Source organism: Panthera pardus, unplaced genomic scaffold, assembly GCF_024362965.1.
Source record: "Panthera pardus isolate Hobbes unplaced genomic scaffold, ASM2436296v1 HiC_scaffold_1, whole genome shotgun sequence".
NCBI classification, from domain to species: Eukaryota; Metazoa; Chordata; class Mammalia; order Carnivora; family Felidae; genus Panthera; species Panthera pardus.
Window position 1 is genome coordinate 74812887 of NW_026526654.1, and position 26452 is coordinate 74839338.

Sequence of the window (26452 nt, forward strand, 5' to 3'; positions counted from 1 at the left end):
TTCAACATCATGTTGACTATTTAAATTGAAGTCTATTGAGTTTTATATCTTGAGTAAACAGTCTGCAATAACCCTGATATTCTTCCACTGCGGAATCATTGATAAGCTGTCCCTTTGAATGATTTTTCCTTCAGACTTTCTTGTATGGAAGGTTACTGACCCTTCTTTCTCCCATCAAACAACACTCTTGTGGATGTCTGCTGTCAGGATAAGTTTTAGCATATAAGCAAAGAAATCTAAAGGCCTCATGCAGGGTTCAAACTTAGGATGTGGTCATCTGGAGATACAGTCCTAACCAAAAGAGAAAACTAATCACAGATAATACAGTTAGAACTATCTCAATAGATAGGCAGATTCTAGACACATAGACACCAATGCACTCAGAGTGTCACATTACCCATTTAAACTAGAGTAAAAAGTGAAAAATGATAGTTCTAGCATATGGGCCTGATGACAGACCTATACCTTTCAAGTATCTGAGAGAAAGTGTTATTGGAAAGACTGAATGATGGATTCAAAGGAGCCATGGGCCAGATTAGAGATCTGGTCACTTCTACATTCTGATGGGCCATGACCTTGACACTCTTAATTTATTCAAAGTTTTGACTTTTAACATAGAATACCAGGGATATGAGAATGAATATTCATATCAGAAGTTCCCTTTTCCATAAAATTTACATGCAAACTAAATATAGCATGTTATCTTTATATATAATGAGAATTTATTTAAATTATAGCAGCAGTTTTTTTCTCAAATGGGTGTCATTTTCTTTCTGAAGGTAATATGAAGTAAAATGGGGAAAAAACCAACTTTTGAATGCTAATTTTTAAGGCCTTCCCAAAAACCGGTTTTGATTGTCCTATAGAATCCATCATAATTCAACTGTAACAATCAAATTTGTATCGTAGCTTATTCCCTGCAAAAAAAAGTGTACAGATATAAATATATATGTGAAATATCGAGATGTAGACTTACGTTATCAGCTTAGCAAAAAGAAATTATGAAATGGGTAACATTTTTCATAAAAGTGGGTGTTAATGGAGGCTATCACATTAATGAAGCAGGAAATACTTTGTTCTCCATGAGAAAGGAAAAATGGATACTGAAGTGACTTGATATTATGTGTGTGCCTAAGAATATGCCATAATTATGTAGTATATAAATCTATGCACACTGAGCATGATAAGGAGAAGGGTGAACTGAGGAAAAGATGTATCATAGGAAGAAATCTGAGCTCTGTTAAAAATAGCTTCTAGTGGATTCCTAGGCATAAACTAAGAATTGCTCATAATATCCGGATTATACATCTTGCCTATAACACATACTTATTTGACAATTTTTCTCTAACAAAATTGGCCTCTCATTTCCATGATTTATTTCACATTTTTATCTTTTAAAGCGTTGATATTAACAAATCTGAACATTTCAATAAGTGCTTCCAAATTGCAAATGTAAAAAGAAAACTTGTGATCACATTCTCCTCTAGATAAAGACTCACAGAGACAATTCTATATAAGTATATTCCTTTCTTGGGACCATTTCTACATCTTTGTCTAACAGGCATCAAGATCATATGGTTTCAGGTACTCATACTCTCAGCCTCACCCATGAATTACCCATCTTCTCAAACAGCCCCCCAAAGATATTCTATAGTCTATAGTCTCCTGACTCTCTGCCTTGGCAAGGTGCTCCAACCACCTCAGCAAACTGGCTGCAGACACACATAGACACCCAAAGACAGGTGCAAAACATCCACCTATTCATTTAAAGAGACATTTTAATTTTCAAGAAAGCCAAATAATCATTGGACTATGACACGTAATCATCATTTTCCTTTTTATGTGTGGGGGGAAAAGTTGAAGATCACCTTTACTAAGACTTATCAAGATTAACAAATTTCAAACAATGAAATATTTGTGTAATTTAAAATTGTTGTGCACATACTACTGCTGGCCCGATGACTTCTTTATCGGAAAGAAAATTAAGTGTTTTAGGTACTGACAATGCTATACATATCTTGTAGCCCAAAAGTGAAATCAATACTGTTAGAGAAAATATTTGGCAACATGATTCAGATAGTTCAAGGGAAGAGGGCAAAAGATAGGGAGATAGGAGCAGATACCAAATGATGGAGGGTCAGAGTAAAAGACTGGGGGGCGGGGGTGAACTAATGAAAAGTGGTTTTCATTAGTTCAGAATCACAATAGCAGTAGTACTGATAGCAGTAATAATAGTAGAAACCAAGAAGATAGGCACTGTGCTAAATGACTGAAATGTGTATCCTCATTTGAACTTGTAGTAATGTCACTTCATTTAATAACAAATCTTGTTAGTATCTCATTTCATAGAGAGGAAATAGGCTGAGAGAAGTTGGGTCACTTCCCCAGGATCAAGAGCTAATAAACAGCAGGCACTTGATTCAAATTCCAGTTGGTGTAATTCCAGAACTACAACTTTTATCCACCGTGAATACTGCCCTCAAAATGTGAGGAACAGAATTCAAGGAGGCAAAAGCAGCCCAAGAATTCAGGACTCCTTTGCTTATTTGTTTTGTTTCTTAAATTCCAACATATGAGTGAAACCTGAAGGTATTTGTCTTTCTCTGACTGAATTTTTCACTTAGCATTGTACCCTCTAAATCCATCTATGTTGTGTAAATGGCAAGATTTCATTCTTTTTTATGGGTGAGTAATATTACAGCACACACACACACACACACACACACACACACCACATCTTCTTTATCCATTCATCTATCAATGGACATGGGCTGCTTCCATAATTTAGCTACTGTAAATAGTGCTTCAATAAACATAGGAGATGCATATATCCTTTCAAATTAGTGTTTTCATATGCTTTGGGTACCCAGTAAGGGAATTACTAGATCATATGGTAATTCTATATTTAACTTTTTAAGGAACCTCCATACTATTTTCCACAGCGGCTGCACCAGTTTGCATTCCCACCAAGAGTGCACAAGGGTTCCTTCTCTCCACGTTTTTGCCAACGCCTATTATTTCTTATCTTTGTTTTGCTTTTTGTTTGTTTGTTTTTTATTTTAGCCATTCTGACTGGTGTGAGGTGATAATCTCATTGTGGTTTCGATTTGAATTTCCCTGATGATGAGTGATGTTGAACATCTCATGTCTGTTGGCCATCTGGATATTTTCTTTGGAGAAACATCTGTTCATGTCTTCTGCCCATTTTTTAACTGGATTATTTGTTTTTTGGGGTGTTGGACTATATAAATTCTTTATATATTTTTGATGCTAACCCTTTATCAGATATGTCACTTGAAAATATCTTCTCTCATTCAGTAGTTTGTTTTTAGTTTTGTTGTTTCCTCTGCTGTGCAGAAGCTTTTTATTTGGATGTAGTCTCAATAGTTTATTTTTGCTTTTGTTTCCCTTGCCTCAGGAGACATCTCTAGGAAAATGTTATGGCCAATGTCAGATAAATTACTACCTGTGCTCTTTTCTAGGATTTTTATGGTTTTAGGTCTCACATTTAGGTCCTTAATCCATTTTGAGTTCATTTTTATGTATGGTGAAAGAAAGTAGTCCAGGTTCATTCTTTTGCATGTTTTACTGCCCCTTTAAGTCAGTGTTTCTTGAAGCATGGCCAACCGACTAAAGTCATAACAATTGTGAATTTCTACAAAAAACTTACATTTTTAATTCTCCCCTTGGTTCATTAATTCAGAAATTCCAGAGGTCTTGGGGTGCCTGGGTAGCTCTGTTGGTTAAGCGTCCAACTTTGGCTTAGGTCATTATCTCACAGTTCATGAGTTTGAGCCCCAGGATCAGACTCTGTGCCGATAACTCAGAGCCTGGAGCCTGCTTCGGATTCTGTGTCTCCCTCTCTTTCTGCCCCTCCCCTGGTCACACTCTGTCTCTCTCTCTCCCTCAAAAATAAATAATAAACATTAAAATTTTTCAAAAATTAAAAAAAGAGAAATTCCAGAGGTCTTTAAACATTAAAGATTGAGAAAACAATTCTGGAAGCACAATTTCATACAAATTCTGTATTCATGTAAAAGCTTAATTAAGGAGTCTCAACTCCCTAGAATCTAAACATGAAATGTTTTTTACTTTTTCTGATCACTCTGCCCAACTTCCCTATACCAAATATCTTTTCCTGTACCTTAATGATATGTCTAGTAGATATCAAGTTCCTGAAACCTTGAGTTATTTTAAGCTTTCCTCTTCCTGACAAAGGCCTTACCCAGCGCTCAGAGGACCTGGAATTGTCCATCTTTTGCTCATCCTTCAACCCCAACACTGCAATGGAAAGAAGGGCATAAACTGTTTATGTTCTCCTCCTTGGTGGCTGTAGGGAAGCGGGATGACAGGAAAAGTTACAAGTCTTCGTTACCTCACTGGGCCCCTCGTCACAGTTCTTTCCTATTGGTTTTATGCATCACTGGCTAATACTGTGTAGCCTATATGACAGTCCTTGACCGATGGCTCTCCTGATGTGTGCATGTGTGTTCCATAGAAGGCCTTGGGTGCCTCCACGCTGCATCGTCCTCTGGATCCCCAATTCAACTCTACCTGAAATCTTCCAGTCCCTCAACTCCTTGTAACCTGTAGTTGACTCCTTCTGGGGTCCTAGGACCCTGGCAAGGACAGGAGGGCAAGATTGCTAAAGCCCAGCTTCTTCCTGTGATAAGCACTCACTCCCCAAGGGCATTCCAAAACCTTGCCACAGCTAATGACAGGAGGTCAGGCTGCGGCCAGTTGTGGACTGCCAAAACACACTGGTTTCTTATTTCCCCTGGTGATCCAGACCCAGGGAGAGATGAGCAAGTCCATTGCCTGAGTAGACACTCCAGGAGAGATTGAGATGCCAGTTTTCCTTGTTGTAGAAATCCTCCATATTTATGAGGGATTTCCTCAGCATCTCCCTCACTTGACTTAGGGAGGTGGTACTGCTGGTAAGCAATCACCTTCATCTCTCCCTCTGGTATTCCTAATTAGCACAAAAACTCTATTACCCTGACTTCATGGCTTTCTCGCCACCTATTCCTAATGTTCCCTCTGTATAGACCATGGGGGTAGAGGCCCAAGTGGTTGGTAACAGATATGGTCCTTCTACCTCTTAGGTAGCCCTAGAAGGGCGGGGGTGGCTACAATTTTCTGTAAGCTCTCTTCAGAAAGTGAATCGTTGGGACTCTTGTCTTTATCTTTGTTTGGGTTTTAAGTCTAACACTGAGACAACAGAAGCTGCCTCCTAACTGAGTGCCTTTTTTGGGTCCAGCATAACGTGATCCTCCATGGAGCAAAATAACTACATTTAGATTTCTCCAAGCAAAAGCAAAATTTTGACTAGAGACTACTTTTTTGTTCCCTGATTTGGGGGAAAATACAGCAGGGAGGAATTCTTTTTGTTCTTTTTATCTACATTGATTTGGTGCCACAGTGTAGAACTCAGTGTCCTATTAAGAGACTTGCAAGGTCAGATCCCTCAACTAGCTCCTGGGTTTCCATAACAAGCCCTTTGAGGTGGCCATAGGTGAAAAGGCGACCCGCTCTTTGTTTGAGGTTATTTCATTTTTGTGTAAATACTGACAGCAAGAGAAGGTGAGACGAGAGGTCTGTTCACAGAATTACATATTTCTCACCTGAAATCAGGGCTGTTAAATGTGGCGTCTGAGGTCTCCCGACCTCATCTCATCCCCACAGCTGGCTTCACACGATAAGATATAATTGAACACTCGAGTAGCCCCTGATGAAAACTGTTATGGGAAAGGTAGAAAAAAAAATAGGAAAAACTTCCAGGCATCCATAAATATCTTTCAAAGGAAGTTCTCTGACTCATTTGCACTATGATCTTTCCTCTACTGGTCCCCACAGTCTTGACATCCATGCTTGTAATTAGACCTCCACCGTGACTCTGAGAAATCACGTCATCTGTTTATAAACAGCAGAGAGAAATTTTGAAATGTTCCCATTGTGGGAACAGGACAAACATTTTGTGATGGAAGCTTGCTGAAGCTTTGTTCTCTTCGGACTAGTTACCACGAATAGTTTGTCTGGATGCATATATCAGCCAGTTAATAGCACCCTCTAGCTTCTCTAAAGGCTGCTTTCTTCAAAAATTTCAGTGAACCATTGCCAGAACAGAGGAAACTTGTATTTTCACCATGGTGCTCATAAGAAATAGAAATATATAGTTATCAAACAGGTATGTGGTGACTAGAGCTATATGAAGTGATACTCCATTCTGGTGCTCTAAAAACACAAGCTCCCAAAATCCATTAGCCAACAAGCACTGACTGACAGTTGTATTCACAGCTCAGGTTAAAAAATGATGGTGTGAGCCCTCAATTTCATCAGGATCTCTGCTTTCTCCACACAGCTGTGATTTGCAAAGGCTAAAAGTGATAGAATTTTTGTGTGTGTGTGATCCAAAAAGTCAGATTAAATGTATACTCTTTGAACTCCAAAGGAACTATAATATCTCCAAATTGTGTTTGCTGTTACCCTTCTTAAAAACCCTTAGAGGTCACCTAGTCCAAGCTTCCAATGAAAGTGCCATCTCCTTGAACCCATCTAATGTGACAGAGTCTGCTGAGGTACTAAGAAGCTCTAAGTTAAAATGTTGCTTTGTACTGAGCTCATAACTAATTCTTTATAACTACTTCCCCATTTTCCTCTGAAGCCATTAACCCTAGTGTCTTTATTCCCCTACATAATTACCCACAAAATACTTGCAGTTAGCTGTTTTGGTGGCTGTTAATAATCATATTTGGCTTTTCAGTTTGGTAGAAGCAAGAAGAGAGCTATCAATTTATCAATAAAGGGAAATAAGATATAAACACACTGGTTGGCTAGCAGGTATTTAAAATACATTTCATTTTATAATAGGTACAAACTTGAAAAATACATTTGATTTTATAATATATACAAATTTGAAAACAACAGATTTCACGAACTCATAGAATTGGAATGCCCTTTAGAGATCAGATAGAACAGGTTTGTAGTTACTTCTAGAATTTCTCTGGAGCCTGAGTGATGGAAGACATTCCAGGCCCTGGATTGGAATCTTCAATGCACAGGGTAATCCATTCCAGTTTTGGAGCAACTCTGATTTCTGGAGAATTCTCCCTTACGTTGGGCAAGAAAGTTTCTATAATTTTCATATCAAAGATTTAGTTTGTGCATTTTGGGGAAGACCAAAGCAAGTCTGTGTCCTCTGGTACAAGACAGTTTTTAATCTTCATGGCAGCTATTGTGATGACTGATTTTAGTAAAATTTAATGATCCAGACAGGAAAAAGTAATGTCTGGCTATTTATACCACAGAAGTAGAATTATACTTCTCGTATGATTGCGTATAATCCAAACCTCTCTTTTTTTGAAATGAGGTGACAACCATCTAGAGAGATGAGACTGTTATCTCAGATTACAAAGCTGATTACCAGTTGGACTGAGCCTGGCACTTCACTCACCTGGTATAGTCAAAGTGTTATCTCTGTGCCTTCTGATTAAAGTTAACTTGAAATGCATTTGTTCAATTAATAACTGCAGTGCACACATATTCTCATCTCTGGATATTGGTAGAGTTGCAAATAAAACATAACAAATAAACCACATTTTGAAATTTCAAAAATAAGAAAACATCTAAGAGTACTAAGGAGATTGAGTTCTGTTTTCTTTATTAACTGGTAGTGAAGCACTAGTTAGGTCGCTTGTTTTGGTCTTACCTTTCTTATGTAAGTTGTGATTGATTCTGAGACTGTCCCCAGGCTCAGTAGGAGAAAGCATCATAGATGTGGACTGGGGAGGTTGGGGGCAAGGAGGGTTGTTTCCAGTGTACCTAGCATTTTTCCTCCTTGGATGATATAAATTGTAAGTTCCCTACAAACATCAGAGCATGCATCATATCTTACTCAGGTCTGATGCGTTTCTTTCTTCAATGTGGAGGCAGCGAACATTACCATCTCTGCAGTTATGCCCCAATCTTATCTGAACTCTCAAGAGAGATTTTATCTGAAAGAGACCTCAAAGAGTAATATAGGATGTAAAATCTAGAATAAAGCAGTGGTCTACAGAGGGCTTTAAAATGCACACTATAGGGCGCCTGGGTGGCTCCGTCTTTAAGCATCTGACTTCAGCTCAGGTCATGAGCGTAGAGTGAGCTCATGAGCCCAGCATCTAGTGAGCCCCACTTCTCTCTCCCAATCTCTCTGCTCCTCCTGGGATTCATTCTCTCTCTCTCTCTCTCTCTGCCCCTTGCTCACTTGCACCCTCTCTTAAATAAATAAATAAATAAATAAATAAATAAATAAATAAATAAATAAATAAATAAACAAAATGCACATTACAGTTAAGGGTCTATAGTTAGAACAGACTCTTAACCACAGGGAACAAACTGATGGTTATCAGAGGGGAGGTGGGTAGGAGGATGGGTGAAATGGGTGATGGGAACTAAGGAGTGCACTTGTTATGATGAGCACCAGGTGATGTATGTAAGTGTTGAATCACTATATTGTACACCTGAAACTAATATTATGCTGTATGTTAACTAGCTGAATTTTAGTAAAACCTTTTAAAATGCACACTATAATCAATTTGACTGAAATTAGTCCTTTCTTGGGTTATCAATTTAAATGTGCCTTAAAATTTTAAATAAAATTTTAAAAATAATGTTAAATAGCCATTGCTAGTTTTCACTAAGTGATGATAGGCCATTATGTCTAATTCACTTTTATTTCTTCCACAGTTTTATTATAAGACTTTGCAAACATACCTATCAGCAATATATCACAGTTGATATTGTATTATGTTTATTTATAATCACTATATACTATATAGTATGTATTTATTATATTTATTTAATTTTAATCTATCCCTATTTCCAATTGTCAACATCAATCTCTCATCATTTTTGTTGCTTTTAAGTTGTAGTGCATTTTGTTGTTGTTTTTCAGGGCACGGAAATATAAAGCACACAATCACGTAAGACCACCACAGTCAAGATACTGGATAAGGGCGGGCAAACTATGGCCCAGCAGGATAAATATGACCCTTTGACACTACACAGTCACACACACCCACTCATGTACTGCAAAGTCTAACTTATTTATTCTCTGGCCCTCTACACATAATCATGACTGTAGTTGTATACTTCTGTAGATGTCCTTTATCAAATCAAGAAATTACTCTTCTATTCATACTTTGCTGAAAGCTTTTATCCTGAATGGATGTTGAATTTTGTCAAATGCATTTACTGCATCTAATGAGATCTTTTTTCCCCAATAATCTGTTGATGGCATAAATAACACTGATTGGCCCTTAAATGTTGAAACAGTCTTGCATTCTGGGAAAAACAGCATGATTTATTATCAATTGTATATATTACTCCATTTACTAATATTTGTTGAGGATATTTGTGCATATTCATAAAGGTTATTAGTGTGTAGTTGTTCTTTTTGCCAGACTTTTTTTTATCAGAGTAATACTAACCTCTTAGATGTTTCTTCCTTTTCTATTTTAAGTGTTTGTTACCTGTGTTTTTAGCATTCTTCTTATTTCTTCCTTAAGTTTGGTAGAATTCACCATAAAGAAACTGGACCTGAATTTTTCTTTGTTGGAAGGTTTTTAACTATGAATTCATGATACTTTAATAGGAATAGGACAATTCAGGTTACTCTGTGTACTAATTTTTTGTTTTTGTTTTAGTTATTGTTTTTGTTTTACTCTATGTGCTCTTGAGTGTGACTAGAAGTTTGTGTCTTTCAGGAAAAATATTCAATTCATTTTATGTTGTGACATTTATGGGCATCAAGTTGTTCCTTTTACTCATTTGTTATCCTTAAAATGTCATAAGATCTGTAGTGATGCCACTTCTTCTATTTCTGACATTGATCATTTATATCTTCTCCATTTTTTTTCTTGACCATTCTGGCTAGAGTTTTATCAATTGTGCTGACCATTTCAGAGAACTATCTTCCATCTTCATGGATTTTTCTCAAGTTTTATGTTTTAAAATTTGACTTCTGCTCTTGTTTATTTTCTTCTGCTTCTTTTGGGCTTAATTTGCCTTTCTTTTCATAGTGTCATAATGAAAGCTGAAATCACTGAGACCTTTATTCTTTATAGGTTTAAAGCCTTTAAACCTATAAATTCCACTCTATATACTTTATAAGCTGCATCAAAGACCTTTTTGGATGTATTTTTATTTTCAATAATTTCAAAATGTTTTCTAATTATTCTGCAAATTCCTTTGTGATCAAGGGTTATTAGAAGTATGTTGTTCAATTGCAAAACATTTGGAGATTTTCCAAATAGATTTCATTACTGATTTGTTGTCTATTATATTGTCATAGAACACCTTTTGTATGATTTTAACTTGTATAAATATTTTTCTATATGTTAATATAGTCCATGATACAGTATCTCTTGGTAAACACTACACATGCATTTGAAAAAAGCATGTATTGCTGCTGTCAGGTTGTTGACAGTGTTGTTCAGAATTTCTAAATTCCTACCAAACTTCTGCCTAGTGGTTCTACAGAGGGGAATATTAAGGTCTCTATCTAACTATATTTGTACCTTTCTCTCTTTTTTGTTTCAACTCTGATTATGGCATCTTGCATTATAAGGTTATTTTATTAGCTGCATTCATATTTAGTATCATTGTGTCTTCTCAGTGAGTTGACTTTTTCATCCTTATGTTAGGTATAGCCCTCTCAGTACCTGGTAACATTTTTTCTTCTGAAATATATTTAGTCATATTAATATAGCCAACTGAGCTTCTTTTTCTTAGTTTTCTTTTTGTTAGTATTTCATAGTGTCTTTACTATTCTTTTGCTTTTAACTTGTTGATAAATTTAATACAGCTGTGTTTTACATTTTTATATATGACAATCTCTGTCTTCTCATTGGTGTGTTTAGACCATATGCTTTATTCAATGTAATTATTAATATTGATGGATTTGAAATCTACCCCACTTTTTCTTATTGGCTCTATTTTTTTTTCTGCATGTTGTCAAATTGAGTGTTTTTAATAATTTTATGTTTATTTATCTTTCTGGCTCTTCATTTGTACCTTTAAAGATATTTTGGGGTACCTAGCTGGCTCAGTTAATGGAGCATGAGACTCTTGATCTCAAGATTTTGAGTTCGAGCCCCACATTGGGTATAAAGATTGCTTTAAAAAAAATCTTAAAAAATTTTTTTCTAATAAATAAGTAAAAATATTTTGAGAGAATGCCCTAGGATTTACAATGTAAAATTTTAATTTATCATAATCTAACTTCAAATAATATTTGTTTTACATGTAGTGTAAGAACCTTATGATAGTATATTTCTAATTCCTCTCTCTCATCCTCTGTGCTAATGTCGTCATACATTTTACTTTTACATATGTTATATATGTTATAAACCACAAAACATTGCTAGTGTTTTTGCTTTAGGCCATCAATGATAATGTTAGAGAAATTCAAAAAGAAAAAATATCTTTTTTTTAACTTTATTTATTTATTTGGGGGGGGGCAGAAACAGAGAGAGAGAGAGAGAGATAGAGAGAGAGAGAGAGAGAGAATCCCAAACAGGCTCTGACGCAAGGCTCAAACTCACAAACCATGAGATTATGACCTGAGCCGAAACCAAGAGTCAGAAGCTCAACCAACTGAGCCACCCAGGTGCCCCAGAAAAAAATATATTTTATATTTATTTTTTTAACCATTCCTGGATATATGTTTTCATTTCTTTTTATAAACTTAATTTTTGGTCAGTATCGTAAACCTTCTGCCTAAAATATATCCCTTCAGCATTTCTTATAGCATAGGTCTCATGGCAATAATGTGTCTGAGTTTTTGGTTGTCTGAAAAAAGGTCTTTCAATTGCCTTCATTTATTAGAACTATTTGTGCCATGTGGAACGTTCTGGGTACACTTTTAATTTTTATTCTTTCAGCACTATAATAATGTTACTCTGTCTTACATGGTGTCAGACAACAAGTTTGATGTCAGTTTTCTATTTCTTCCTTTGAATGCAATGTGTCTTTTATTTCCACCACACCCCCACTCCTGATGCCTTCAATATTTTTTCTTTATCTTTTTTAAAACAGTTTGAATATGATGTATAAGGTGTGCATGTGTGTATCTGGGGAGGGGATTTATTCTGCCTGTGTAGAGGCTAGACAAAGGTACATAGCATTGATGCCTGAAAATGGACATGCCATTTTATTCTGCTGGAACATAAGGCAGGAATTTGAGGCATTATAGTCAGGAGCTGAGGCAGGTTTGGGTTTTGTTGCCACAATCAGTTTCAGAGCACCATTCACTCTGCTTTGGGTCGTATTATGGACTACATGTCTGTGTCCCCTCCAAATTCATATATTGAAAACCTAACCCCCATGTGATTGCATTTGGAGGTGGCACCTTTGGAATGCAATTAGGTCATGAGGGTCCTCATGATGGAGATAAATGTGCTTATAAAAAGAGGCCAAAAGGGAGCCTGGGTGGCTCGGGAGGTTAAGAGTCCTACTCTTGGTTTCAGCTCAGGTCATGATCTCACAGGTTTGTGAGTTCAAGCCCTGATCAGGTCAGTGCTGACAAGCATGGAGACTGCTTGGGATTCTCTCTCTCCTCCTCCTCTCTCTGCCTCTCCCTCCTCTCAAAATAAATAAATAAAAACTTTAAAGAGAAAAAAGAGGCCAGAGAGCTAGCTTGCTCTCTTGCTGCCATGTAAGGATAGAGAGAGATGTGTGCACCTAGAACATGGAAGAGGGTTCTCACCAAAGCTTGACCATGCTGATACCATGATCATAAACTTGCAGCCTCCAGAACTATGAGAAATAAATTTTTGTTATAAAACATCCAGTCTGTGATACTTTGTTATAGTGGCTTTGACTGACTTAGGAGGACTATTCTCAGAATTCCTGCTTCACCCACATCTTTTGGCCTCCCCTGTGCACCTATGCCTCTGAGGGGTACTCTATTCATGCTCTCACCACTCCTCCAGTAGTTATTAGCTTGTGATTGTTACCTGGTGATGTGAAACAGGCAGATTCTCTGTTGTCCTGGTCTAGGGCAGAGTTAGGTGGGACTATGCCTGGGCATTGGCAATGCAGGTTCTCAATGATCCATACCTTACTACCTATGGCAGTGACACTTTGCAGGTCATGTGCAGACTTTCCTGACCTTTGCCCTGTGGTAGGAAACCTCTAATGATACTGGTGCAAACCCTAGGAAATCCTGTTTCCTGCTTCTCCCATGGGGCTTATGTGTTTTGTTCTTAGGGGAGAGGAGCCTGCTCTATGCAAAAACAAAAAAAACAAAAAAACAAAAAACATGCAAGTAGGGAGACTCCCCTTGTATCTGAGTCCCAGGGGTTCTGTCCTCTGTGCAAGCTCAGACTCAACCTTCAGAAGTTCGTTTAAAAGTTTTTCTGAAATCTTCTTACTCTGGGATATGGTGACTTTGTCTCTTACCCCTGCACTCTGCCATGGGTGAGCTAATGTTCACATCGGAACTCTCTCTGGTTTCTCGTCTCTCTGATAGGTTCATGAAAAGTTATGATTTTATAGTTAACCTGACTTTTTCTGGCTTTTTGTGCAAGACAGATGTGAGACATTGTGCTACACATGTGACATTCCAGACTCATTATCTTAATAGAGTCGTATTGTTTGCTTGCATTAATGTAGTTATGAAACCATATTTATCCTTTTAATATTTCCTGATTCTACTCCCTTTGATATCTCTCTCTTTCATCATTGGGCCCCAAAACTAGATTTATAAAGTTTTAACAAGATTATGGAAATAGAATGATACATAGTGATATTTTATGTGTACTTCCTAGAATTTGAAAATAAAACATTTCTTATTAAAAATATGACCATTATAAAGGAAAGGGATTTTTATTTTCCATGGAGGCAGTCTCAAAGCTATTGCTAGATATAAGGTTTTATAATGAAGTATCATGCATGTTATAACCATCTTTTGACCAGAACTGAAATCAGATCTCCAAAGGTAACAATTGCTTACAAAGGCAAAACAAAATATCCTGCTTAATGGAATTAAGACAGTTATGTTCACCAGCGACACTTTTTCATGACTCTGAGTCATCTCAACTTCAAAGGAAACATTGCTTTTAGTATTTGTTTACAAGTAAATGCTATGATATTTTCCATGAGAAAAATGGATAGTTGCAGAGAAACTGCAGTTGATTCAAAAATTGGACATTCTTACAAGTATATCAGATGAATAAAAGAAAGTGAACCTACCCTAAAAGCATTCTCTCCAATTAATTAGCTCAGTGTCCTCAAAATTTTACAGTCTGGCTGAGACTGAATATTACTGTCTTTAAAAATAAATGCTTCATGTAGTGAACATTAAAGTCGCTTGCCGCTCCAATATTCTATAATTTTTAAGTTGCCTCTGTTGTTAGTAAGCTGATTGAAAATCACACTTACAATGAATCTCTCTGTAATTGCAGGTTTTATATGGGGAGAAATTAAACAAATGTGGGATGGTGGACTTCAAGATTACATCCATGATTGGTGGAATCTAATGGATTTTGTGATGAATTCCTTATATTTGGCAACAATCTCTTTGAAAATCGTTGCATTTGTAAAGGTAACTATCATTTATATTTTTGGTAAAGCATAAAGTTCTGATAAATACTTCCCTACCTTTGATTGCTATTAATTTTACTAATAATATGGGGCGCCTGGGTGGCGCAGTCGGTTAAGCGTCCGACTTCAGCCAGGTCACGATCTCGCGGTCCGTGAGTTCGAGCCCCGCGTCAGGCTCTGGGCTGATGGCTCGGAGCCTGGAGCCTGTTTCCGATTCTGTGTCTCCCTCTCTCTCTGCCCCTCCCCCGTTCATGCTCTGTCTCTCTCTGTCCCAAAAATAAAAAAATAAAAAACGTTGAAAAAAAAATTAAAAAAAAAAAATAATAATAATGTTACCTAGAGCGTTATCTTTCTGTGATGATAGATAGGTATAAAATACATTATTAATACCCAATTATAGTTTCGAAATAAATTTCACAATTTGAAGTTGTCACCCAATTTTGTTGCATCTTATTTGAATGATGCCTCAAAATTACTCACAATAGTTGCTCTAGTTTTGAATCCTTTCCATTTCTCATAACAGTCTACCTCAAACACTGTTTAAATTTTGGCAACCAAAATCTATTTTTATCAGTTATAACTAACTGATAACATTACCTAGACCAATCAAAATATTACTCATTCAAAGCATTGAAATTATTATTTCAGTTCAAACTAATATAGTTTGATATAATTAGAACAGAATATAATTTCCTCATCCCATTCAACATGACAGCGCCTGAAGTCTCATACACCCATCACTCCCCCAGATTCTGTACAATATCAATCTTTTCCAAACCACATAATTTCTGTAAAACATTTTGTTCTGCAATGACAACTAGGATTATTTTGTACTTTGGGGGATATTTTTCAAACCAAAGTATTATCTCCTTCTTGCCTTTCTTTTTCCCTCTTTCTTTGTCTCTTCTTTTTTAAAAGTTTGTTTCAAAATGATTAGTGTACTAGCAAAAAATAAAGAGTGTCTAATTGGGGTTTACATGAATAATTCATGCAATTTAGTGATCTGACCTAGAAAATCCTAACGTGTAAGTGAACTCATTCATTTAGTCTAGTTCCTAAAATAGTGGCCTGAGTCTCCCTTGTATAGTGTTCAGCTCTGTCAGGGTCAAAAATGCCCATCATTGGAAAGGCCTTAGTTTCTAGAATTTGTTCAATTAAAATGTTGCCACTCACCAAATTTCATGCCTACCAATTTCATGGAAATAAAGCTATATTTTAATAATAGGATCATAACTTGGTAATTTTTCCTATCTACTTTAGGTTAATGCCCTTGAAGACCTTAAGAGAGCAGAAGGTACTGTCTTAACCAAGGAGGTTATGCATCTATGTATGAGATGGGCAGTCTGTTGTTCAGTGAATATCTGTCCAATTTCTATTTTCTTTGTAATGATCCTTAAGTATGTCTATAAAGTTGTTTTGGCCATATCTCAACTAAAAAATAATATATCTGCTTTTTTGTGGCCCAATACGGATATAAAACTCTGGTATATAGAACTATAGCATTTCTTCTAAAACTTTCCAGTGCAAAAACATCACCTGGAAACCTTTCTAAAACCCAAATTCCTTTTCTCCATCCCCAGAGATTCTAAATTTAAGAGTATTAGAGAGGGTCCTAAATTTGCATTTGTAGCAAACTCATCGGATGATGCTGATGTAACTGGTCTAAGGAAGATGACTGGAATGACACTGGACTGTATAATTCTATTCAACAGCTAAGACAAGTATGAGATTGATTCCAAATGGAACTTCTTTCATGTATTTCTTATATGCAACATTTGTACTAAGATACGGAATACTTTTACATATTACATTTGATGGTGTTTATATATGGTACATATGCATTTTCATATATAAGAACTCTGGTATATAGTAGGTACAACTACATAAATTAATGGGTACTTGTGGATTTTTTTGTCTCAGTTTTAGATATGGGATTTGAATTTTCTTAAAAAGTTGTAAATTCTTCATGTGCAACATCTATTTTAATATTAAAATATAAACATTGTTCCTAATACTACACCAAGGAAAAACTTATGCTTAAAATTCAAGCATCACTCACCTCATGTGATGAAGAAGGAGCAAAGGAGATGGAAAAGTGCACAGAAATTACCTCAGCTGACAATGATGTAAATAACATGGAATCTTCCAGAAATATAATTTGTTTATGCATTGCAGTCATAGGAGTCCAGCTGTGATTGTATGTGTAAAGTACAAAATGTTCTTTCTGAATGATTAGTTTGTGTAACTAAAACTCGAGTTGCATGGATAGAGTTTGATGGGTAGTATTTTCTGGGCTCACTTCCTTCCTCCAACACTTACTAGTTATGTGAACTTGGACCTATTTCTTCACCTCCCTTGCCTCATCTATAAAATAAGGAGACTAACAATTTCTACTATGTGCTGTTGGTATGAGAAGTAAATGAGTTGATATAATTTAAGTGCCTGTTATAGAATAAGCCTGCATTATTAATTTTTCTTCTCTTTTACTCCAGTATCCTCCCTCTTCTTCATATACTATGAGTCCATTAGACTTACCTTTTTAAACGTCTTTATTATGTCTCTTCCTTTATGTTAGTTGAAAAAAAGATTGAGCTCTGGATTCACACTCGCCTTTACCACATGAAACCTGTGTGATTTGGGGCAAATTACTAAATGAAGGTCTCAATGTGACCACCTGTTAAATGATGATAATAATCAAAAGAGCACTTACTTTGGGAGTCTGTAATGCTGACTTGTTGACTTACCTTTCCTTTCTTTTATCATTCAATTTTCATGCTAATTTTAAATAATTTATAAGTTACTATTTTAGGAAAAGTTGCTATATTTGTGCACAAAAATAGACTGTGCTATATATCTAAATAGACTGTGCTATGTGAATCCCAATTCACAGCTATTATGTGAATTAATCAATAAGAATTTCTGGGAGCATACTAAGAGACCAGGTCTTCATCTGTTTGCTGAGAATGCAAAGATACCTGGGGTACACCTCCTGCCTTTAAGCAGTCCACAGTCAGGTTGTGGAAAGAGAAATGCATGTAAATAAGAATTTCCCATTTGATAAGGTCTACAGCAAGGGCTATGGTAGCATCGAGGAAGGAACTCAACTCTACTGGAAGTGTCCTGGAAGACAGAGCCAGAAGGTATCCATTGGGTTCATGAAAGTGCATTAGCATTCCGGAGAGAAAAAATACAATGTGCAAAAAAGTCTTAGTGTATAAAGGAGATCAGTATCTAAGAGAAATGATCCAATAAATGGGAGCAAGACTAGGATAAGAAGGACTTTTCACATCCTGCTATAGGATTTGGGCTGTGCTCTGTTAATAAAGAGGAGCCATGAATGAGATTTAAGCAGAGAATGAGTCAAATGATAATGGATGCCTGAAGTAGAGAAATGAACATAGGGGAAGCTGATAGAGAGCTGGTATTCAAAAAAAATTAGGAGATAAGAGCCATAAAATAGATGATTTATTAATTATGAAATATGAGGTAGATGGAATCACCTGATGCTGCTTCCTAGTGAATAGTTTGCCTATTATGATGCAGGCAAGATTACCAAGGAGTTATAACAAGGTTATCTGTAATATTGTAGAGGTTCTACCTCTAGTCTGAAGGTGCATAAATGGGAGCAAAAATCCAACCCTAGGTCTTTTTGTGCAAGCCACGGATCCAGACCAAAAAAAACTATTAGTCCACAAAAAGGGAAACCTTTCTGTAACTGGTCTATCGAGGAGGAGAAACTTTTAGAATAGGTCTGGCAGAAGGGCCACACTTGCTTAATTGGCTTATCATTTTGTGATTCATTCATCTAGAGGGAATTTTAACATACACACACACACACACACACACACACACACACACACACACACCAAAGGGTCCTGCTAACTAAGGCCATGATTTGAGCTCTGATCCATACTTGATCTGAGTATCACTGATACCACTTCCTACCTGTGTGATTTGGAGCAAGTTACTTAATCTATACCTCAATTTTCTTATGTATAAAATGACACTAATAATCAAATCCTATAGAATGTTTGTGAGGATTACATCAATAAACACGTTTAATGTCATAGAACAGAGCTTAATATAAGCACTCAGTAGTTGTTTTAACTTTTATGTACAATGCAACAGCATTGCATTGTAGAGACATAGACAGTAGAAAAGTGTGTGACTTCAGTATTCTCCTCCTTACATGCAAGGCTGTGTGGTGCTTCCTTAAATACCTTGATTCTTGAACATTTCACGGCTCATGGATTGATTGTAAGCTTTTATTTATTTTTTTTGTATTTGCTCTTAATTCTTGAAGGAGAAGGTTTGTCAACCACTTCCGCTTCTCACTCTGTATGAAATACTAGTTAATCCAGAGCTTGTTGATGCCTGGGCACTCTTAAAAAAATGTTACTTTATCTTCATTAGAACTGGTTTTGTCCTAAATATTTCCCAGTCCTTTTTTCTATGAACAACTTGTCTCATATTTATCTTCAGTCATTTGGCAGAAATGACTAAATTCCTATGCCTATTCCACTGTGTAATAGAAGTAATATTTTCAAAAATTAAATGTATTATAGATAAGGGCATTTATTTTAACAGTCATGATAGAATTTTTCATAGTACTATTCTTCTAAATAGTTCTAAGTATATATCTCATTGATCTATTCTTATGAGCTAGAAAAGAGGCAAATATTGTTTTTGTTTCACAAATGCTGTAACTACAGTATACTGTCCAAATTATGGAATGTTCTAAATATTCTTTAGTTTTATGGCACAGAGCTCGGTAGAGATTTAAATCCCAATTGTTTAATCTAGTATTATCTGTTACAGAAGAAAATCATATGCCTTCTTATTGTCTTTCATTACTTCATTATATAACCAACTTCATTATCTAAACCAAGGAAAGGTTTTCTCCTTATAAATCGAAATTAAAACCAGTATATACATTTCGTTTACTCTCATATGACAAATATTTTCATTTTGTATCAATTTAATTTTTTATTCACTTTTTATAGATTACTTGAGTTTTATAAGTATGCATCAAAGACTACATATATATAAAGAACCCAGTATTATGATTCAGTTCATCTTCCTCTAAACATTCTGCTAAGGTGTTCACGACCTGGCTCCAACTTCCTCTTAGATTCATCACTATACCCAAATTCTCCATATTCCAGCTATATTAAGATACTCACATTTCTACCAATGATTCATCTTTTCTAACAACCATGAATGTGTCTATGATTCTTCACCCTAGAATGCTTTTTGACCTCCTGTCATATATAAAGCACTCTATTAGATGTTTGGTTCTGAAAATGCATTAGACAAAGCTCCCTACATGGAAAACTGACAGTAATCCAAGGTTGAATATTCTGTTATATAGGTCTGCAAAGGAGCTAGTCTCTTAAAAAAAATCTGAGTAAAAATGAAGGTTTCAAACAAAACGACACTACGGTACATTTATACTAAAAAGCAAATACTTGAGAGAAAAAGGAAACCAGGAATTGATGGTCCTAAAAGGACTTCAATGTGTAGAGTAGCTCTTGATTTTTCTCTTTCCTTTTTTTAAATTAATTATTTTTTTAAATTCAAGTATAATTAACAGACTTGATCTTTCTCTTTCAAGGATTATTCTATCACATGGAACCACCAGCTCTGGTCAGCAGGATCCTAGCATCCATTCATCCCCGTCAAAGAGTACCTGTCAAGGGAAGGATTAGCTTTTCTTATTTAATGTCTGCTTTCTTCACTATATTGTAAGCTCATGTGACATAAACTGCATTTTATTTGCTCACCATAAATTGCATTTTATTTGATGGTGTCTGGCACAGTGTAGGCACTCAGCATATATTTAATGAATAAATAGCAGATGAAGAACCATAATAATTGGAATTTAAATCCGCTCTGGACATAGGGCCTGATGTTCATAGAAAGGAATTTTGGTGAGAATGTGAGGGAAATCTGGGGAGTGACCAGTACCAAAGGTTTGAGCCAGAGCATTAAGTACCAAACTGAGAACAAATGGCAGATCAATCTCAAAAGGGAGTCAGGACCCAGATTCCAGAGGCTTCATATGACATGTTGAAAAACTGGAATTTCATCTCAAGGACACTGCAGAATCGTTGAAGAAAGAACATTAAGCAAGATATGAGGTGGTCTGACTGGCCCTTTTAAAACACAATTCTGGAGGAAATGGGCCAAAGTAGAAATAAGATACAAGGCAGGGAGAGCAGTTAGGAGGCTATTATAATAATTTCTGTAAGAAATAGAGGAACTTCTTTAAGACAGTGAGGGTACCAGCGAAGAGGAGTGAGCGGTATCTATGAGATTTTAGTTTAGAGCCTGTGAGTTGGGAGAGGAAGAATCTAGGCTCAACCTCAAATTCTGCTTTGGGAGATTTGCCACCCCTCATTAAGATCAGAGAACGTAAATGGAGAGAGAGCTTGAGGAGCAACAGAGCACGAATTCCAATTCTGACCTGTGTGCTTGAGATGCCTGTGAGATAACCGTGTGGAAAAGTCAACGAGGCGGTAGAATATAAAATATGACTGTAAGGGGAGACATCCAGGCGGAGATGTAGGACTGGGAGTCATCAGCACATAACGGACAGTTGAGATCACTGAAAACATCCAGGGAGAGTAGATAGAATGAGAAGAGAAGAGGCTTGCAAAGCAAACTCAGTTATTTAAGGAGCAAGTGAGAAAGAAGGATCTGCTAGGGACACTGGGAAGAGGCCTCACAAATGGCCAGAGGCAAACATGGAGGGCTAAAAACGTGAATATAGATTTTGTGACTACGTTTTAGAAAACAGAGCCAAAGAGAAATTTTAAATTCAAGTTAAGCTTTTAATTCCTAATCATAGGGTGTGGAAAAATACATTTAACATTGAAGAATCCTAATTTTTCTCTACAAGTTCAAAGGACACCATGGTTTGAAAGAATTTTAAAAATCTCCTTGTAAAACAATGCCTATATGTAGAAACCAGAGCTAAATGTATGCGTGAGTGACAGGAGAGAAATTAAAAAGCAGAACTTAAAAGAATGAAATCAAGAGCTAATTACTAAATGTTTATATCTCTATTTAATCCTGACAGGAAGCAAGTTTTCTGGATCAGAGAACAGACAAATTGTTTACTTACATAACAATCTTAACATTGGTCCCCCATGCTCCAATTCCCCACAGGGCGACAGATGAGAGCCAGATGCACCCTTCACATGCAGGAGTTTGTACCACAGGAGGGGAACTGGGAAATTATGAATCTCAGAGCTTATAGAGTGCAGCTGTGCCAGCTGCCCATCTTCCCCCACCACCCCCCTCCCCCAGAAAGAGAAAGACCTTAACTTTCTAAAGTAAACAAATTCTCTCAGGGGAGGCAAAGGTCCCTAGTTTTATTATCCTTAGAATCTAAGCAGATGGCTCCAGGGGAGATGTTTCCAAATCTCTCAGAAAGTCTCTATATTTAACTTCCAAGGCTTATTTGCCATTCAGACATCTTTTAACAGCCATGCAATGTTTTGCTCAGGAAGCCCTGACCATGCATAAATGTGAACAGATTCACATAGCATTGTTTCCCAACAATTACCAGAAGTGCTAGACTTTGAAGCAGACTTGGGTAATTATACTGGGGTAGAATCTAGCATCTCATGATTTGTAAAATGGAAAACCTTTCGCATGATTTTGCAAGTCCCAGCTGAGACAGTTTGCTAAGAAGGGATCTAAAGTACCATATCACCATGTGATGATGGATTCTATATCCAACTGCCTCCAACTGCCTGTGAAATCTAGAACGAGGAACAGTGTCTCCAGTAGATGCCATAACATCAAAGGACCCTTAAAGCTTGAACAACATATAGTCTCTCTATTCATTGCTGGCCCCATCAGCCCCAGACAGAATTTATCACTTTCTCTATATTCCCACAGCACTTTGTGTTAATCTCTTAGAGCATTTTTATTACCAGGTGTCCCTCCCATCCTCATGGGACAGTAAGTACTCATTGGGAGAAAATGTTTGAGCCGTGCAGGATATTGTGTTAAACGTTATGAGGAATTCCAAGTAAAAAGATCACATCCTTAAGAATGCTTACTATGTCACATTTTGTACATTTTGAGATATAGTCCTAAGCCATATTATCTTAAAGAGAAAGAGAAATATAGAATTAGCTATCAATGGGGGGCTGGGGGATGTTCTCTATTTAAACGTGTGTCTTTCGGGAGAAGCAAGACAAAGAAGGTGAAGGTGGTTTTAGTCTTTGAAGGAAGAGGTGGCATCATGTATGGGACAACCAAGAGAAGAGAATTAGGTAGTGGCTGATACCATAAACCCTCACTCTGATACTTGTGATAATGAATAAAAAGTATTAAGTTTTTAATTCTTCATGTGTCTTCAATGATTAGCTATTTTATGCTGAAGTTGAGAATGTTCAAGAACAGTTATCAGCATTTAAAAATAGAAAATAATTTCCCTTTAGCTCAAATTGGATTGTTTTAAATTGTCATTCAAACAAGAGTCTGAGTGTTGAACAAAATCAGGAGCTTGTGATGTATTTTGTCCCCGGGGAGATTAAAAGAATACTATCTATTGGTTTCAAGAGAATTAATTAACATTTGTAAAGGTCTTTGGTATAAAATGCAATATAAAAAGAATAGAAATATTCTGATATTCCAATGGGACTCATACAGGAGTAGAACTTTTTGCTAACATGATTATTAGGAAAAAGATCATGTTGTTTGGACATATTTTTTAGGGATGTGTATGAAGAAGATGACTCAATTTATTGTTTGATTCCAACACAAGTTTAATTATATATTTTTGTAACACAGTATTTCAAAGAGAATATTTGGCCTTTTTTTTTTAAGGATATAAATTTACCTCAATAATACAAGGGATAAAACTCATCTTGCTTTTCATGCAGCTCAATGTCAAGATAATTTAAAGCTGACATGTCAACTGACTAAGTCTTACTTTTTAAATAATTGCTGGTCAAAGTTTAATGTAGCAAATATTCTTTCTTAGATCACATATTTTATCTAATTAAGGAATCTTCAAAAAAAACCACATGTCCTACATATTAAATATAACAAAATTAACAATTCATTGACTTCCAGGATGGCTTCCAAGTTGGGTTTTATCTGCTTTAGGATACAACAGATACAAAGCACCAACATTTATACCCAGAGTGGTCATTCCTATTTCCAGGGCAATGGACCAGTACTTGCACTCACTTATATGGAATTTGTATCCTGCATGCATGCATCTAGACTATGCAAGTGTGTAAATACAGAAAGTAAAGCCCTTGATAATTTTGTTCAAAATGTGTAGTTTTCCTTTATAATGTATCTTTCTTTGTTATCGTGCTGCTGCTCTTCCTCATATAAAATCAGATTTTTTTTTCCTATGTAACATGTTCCTTTTCTTTTTTTAAAGTTCCATTGGAAAGGTCGAGGCCAGATGTAATTCACTTATAAACAAACATACAAATGACAAGGACAGACCAGGAAGGTCACTTTGATTAAAGCTTATAAATTATAAATTGCTTTAATAAACTCTTATTTTTGTGTAGATGAATATTGCTGCCACCATCGTGGAGGATATCAGCCGCTGTGAAGGGCAATAGGCCACGATGCTAGATCTACCTGAAAAAGAATTCTGGCCTGAACTTGACATAGTCATATACATATGAGTTTGTTTTACTTTCTCTTTTCTCTCCAGTACAGTGCTCTGAATCCACGAGAATCTTGGGACATGTGGCATCCCACTCTAGTGGCTGAAGCTTTATTTGCCATCGCAAACATCTTCAGTTCCCTGCGCCTGATCTCACTGTTTACTGCAAATTCTCACCTGGGGCCTCTGCAAATATCTCTGGGAAGAATGCTCCTGGACATTTTGAAGTTCCTATTCATATACTGCCTTGTGTTGCTAGCATTTGCAAATGGCCTAAATCAATTATATTTCTATTATGAAGAAACAAAAGAGTTAAGCTGTAAAGGCATACGATGTGAAAAGCAGAACAATGCATTTTCAACGTAAGTCGAACAGACACTTTTATTGGTAACGCTGTGCGGAATGTAGAGTGTATTACATTATGAATTTGAACCATGACAAGTGGTTGCAAAGGAAATTGTGCTTAATACAGAAAACAGAATTAACATGGTTTTGAATACAAATGGATCCCTCTGGCATTAAATATATATATATACATACATATATATATATATATATATATATATATATATATATATATATATATCTCCATTACATTTATTTTAAGTCTTAGTAAAATGGCCTTTTCAGTGACCTCATATAAAGAAAAGCTGTATATTTGGTTTTAAAATGTGTAATAAGAGGAAACGTCTGCCCTAGTGGCATCTTACAAGCACATTAAAAGACAAAATATAAGTAAAACCAATCTTGTGAGAAAATCCAAGTACTTTTCGAGCTTTCCTCTGTGTTTTCCAGTTATGAAAGTCCCTTTGCTTGTTCCTTCATTCTCTAATTCCCTGCATAAAAAATGTAAGCATGTAGAAATGATCCAAAATAGGAACCCCAGGCTAACCTCGGCTGCCATCCTTATGCACACAGAACTCTCTGTGCCTTGACGCCTGATGAGCCACAGGCCTCATTCAGTGTCAGCCTCTTGCTGATCTCAGGCAGGTTTGCTGATAGCACAGACCCATGCCCCCGTGTCTGATGCTCACACAGTCCTTACAGAATACACCTCTCCATGCCTGTGCCCATTTCCTTCCCACTATGACCACCACACAACTGTGCCAAAGAGTTCATTAGCAGGGGAATGAAGACACCTAGGTCCTTTCCCTCTACACAGGAACTGCCAGCGAATACATGGTTACTTCATACAGGACTATAGATCAGACCCTATTCACAGGCCATGATAGAATTTTATGTAAAATAAGAGAGTAGTCATTTCTCAAGTAGGAAAAGAACTCAACGACTTCATATAAACTAAGTCCCTGATGGCTAAAATATTCTTGTTGATTCAATTCTGTATCTGTTTTGTCTTTGATCCCAATATTAAAACTCCATTTTAATTAATCAACATCTGCTTCTTTGCACATAAAAGTTTAATCTCAGCCTTAACTTCCTCAGATCCTTTCTGAAATAGATTTGATACAAACCATGAGTCACAGAGAAAACAAAAGGTCATCCCAGCTTCCCTTGCTCCCAGCCTTGATTCTTCTGCTCTTTGACAGCAGCTGCCCAGGCTGACCAGTTTATTCAGCCTTTTCATCTTCCTCATGCCTTTTTCTGACCCTGGAGGCGAGGGATTCAATGAAACCCCTTGTAGCAATGTCCTTGTGACTAGCATGGCCCTGAATTGTGTCTCAATTTTTACATCTGAGATCTTTCCCCACTCTGTTGTGCCCCTTGACTTGGTAATTTGCTCCTGGCAACTGAGAGTAGGGAGTTACAACAATCAGATCCCACCAACCCCCTTCAAGGACCAAAATTCAGCCTCTAACAAACGTCTTGGATACTGTCTGCTGTCTGTCTCTGGATTTCTGCTGGAGAGCCCTTCTGCTCACCATGGCTTTCACAACTCCGTTGTTACTTCGTACCGCGTGCCCCAGTGCAAACTGCTTGCCAAGACCGGCCCATCTCCCTAGGTTGCCATAACCTTCTGATTCCAAGCTTTGTCTTCCAGGAGGAACTTCCACACAGCACCTAGAACTGACTGACCTCCCAGGTTGTGTTTAATTCAGGGAACAGCCTTTGTTCCATGATCCAGCCCCTTCTCAGACATCTGATTTATGATCCCTAAGTTCCCAAGAATCACATTGACCTATTACCGCTTTCATGGTAAATGATTTTACATATTAAGAACTAATTTTAAGATCTGTCCAAGAAGTTCCATTGCTATGG

The 26452-nt window shown here is 36.6% G+C and overlaps 1 protein-coding gene across 5 annotated transcripts in view; it reads left to right on the forward strand.

Annotated features, from left to right (window-relative positions):
• Window positions 1-26452, forward strand: part of TRPC4 (transient receptor potential cation channel subfamily C member 4) — a 196457-nt gene that overhangs the window by 143552 nt on the left and 26453 nt on the right. For all 5 annotated transcript variants that reach the window (XM_019447702.2, XM_019447701.2, XM_019447699.2 and 2 more), the window contains 2 exons: window positions 14448-14587; window positions 24284-24597. In XM_019447702.2, coding sequence (XP_019303247.1) covers window positions 14448-14587; window positions 24284-24597 — 454 coding nt within the window. The remainder of the gene's footprint in view (window positions 1-14447; window positions 14588-24283; window positions 24598-26452) is intronic.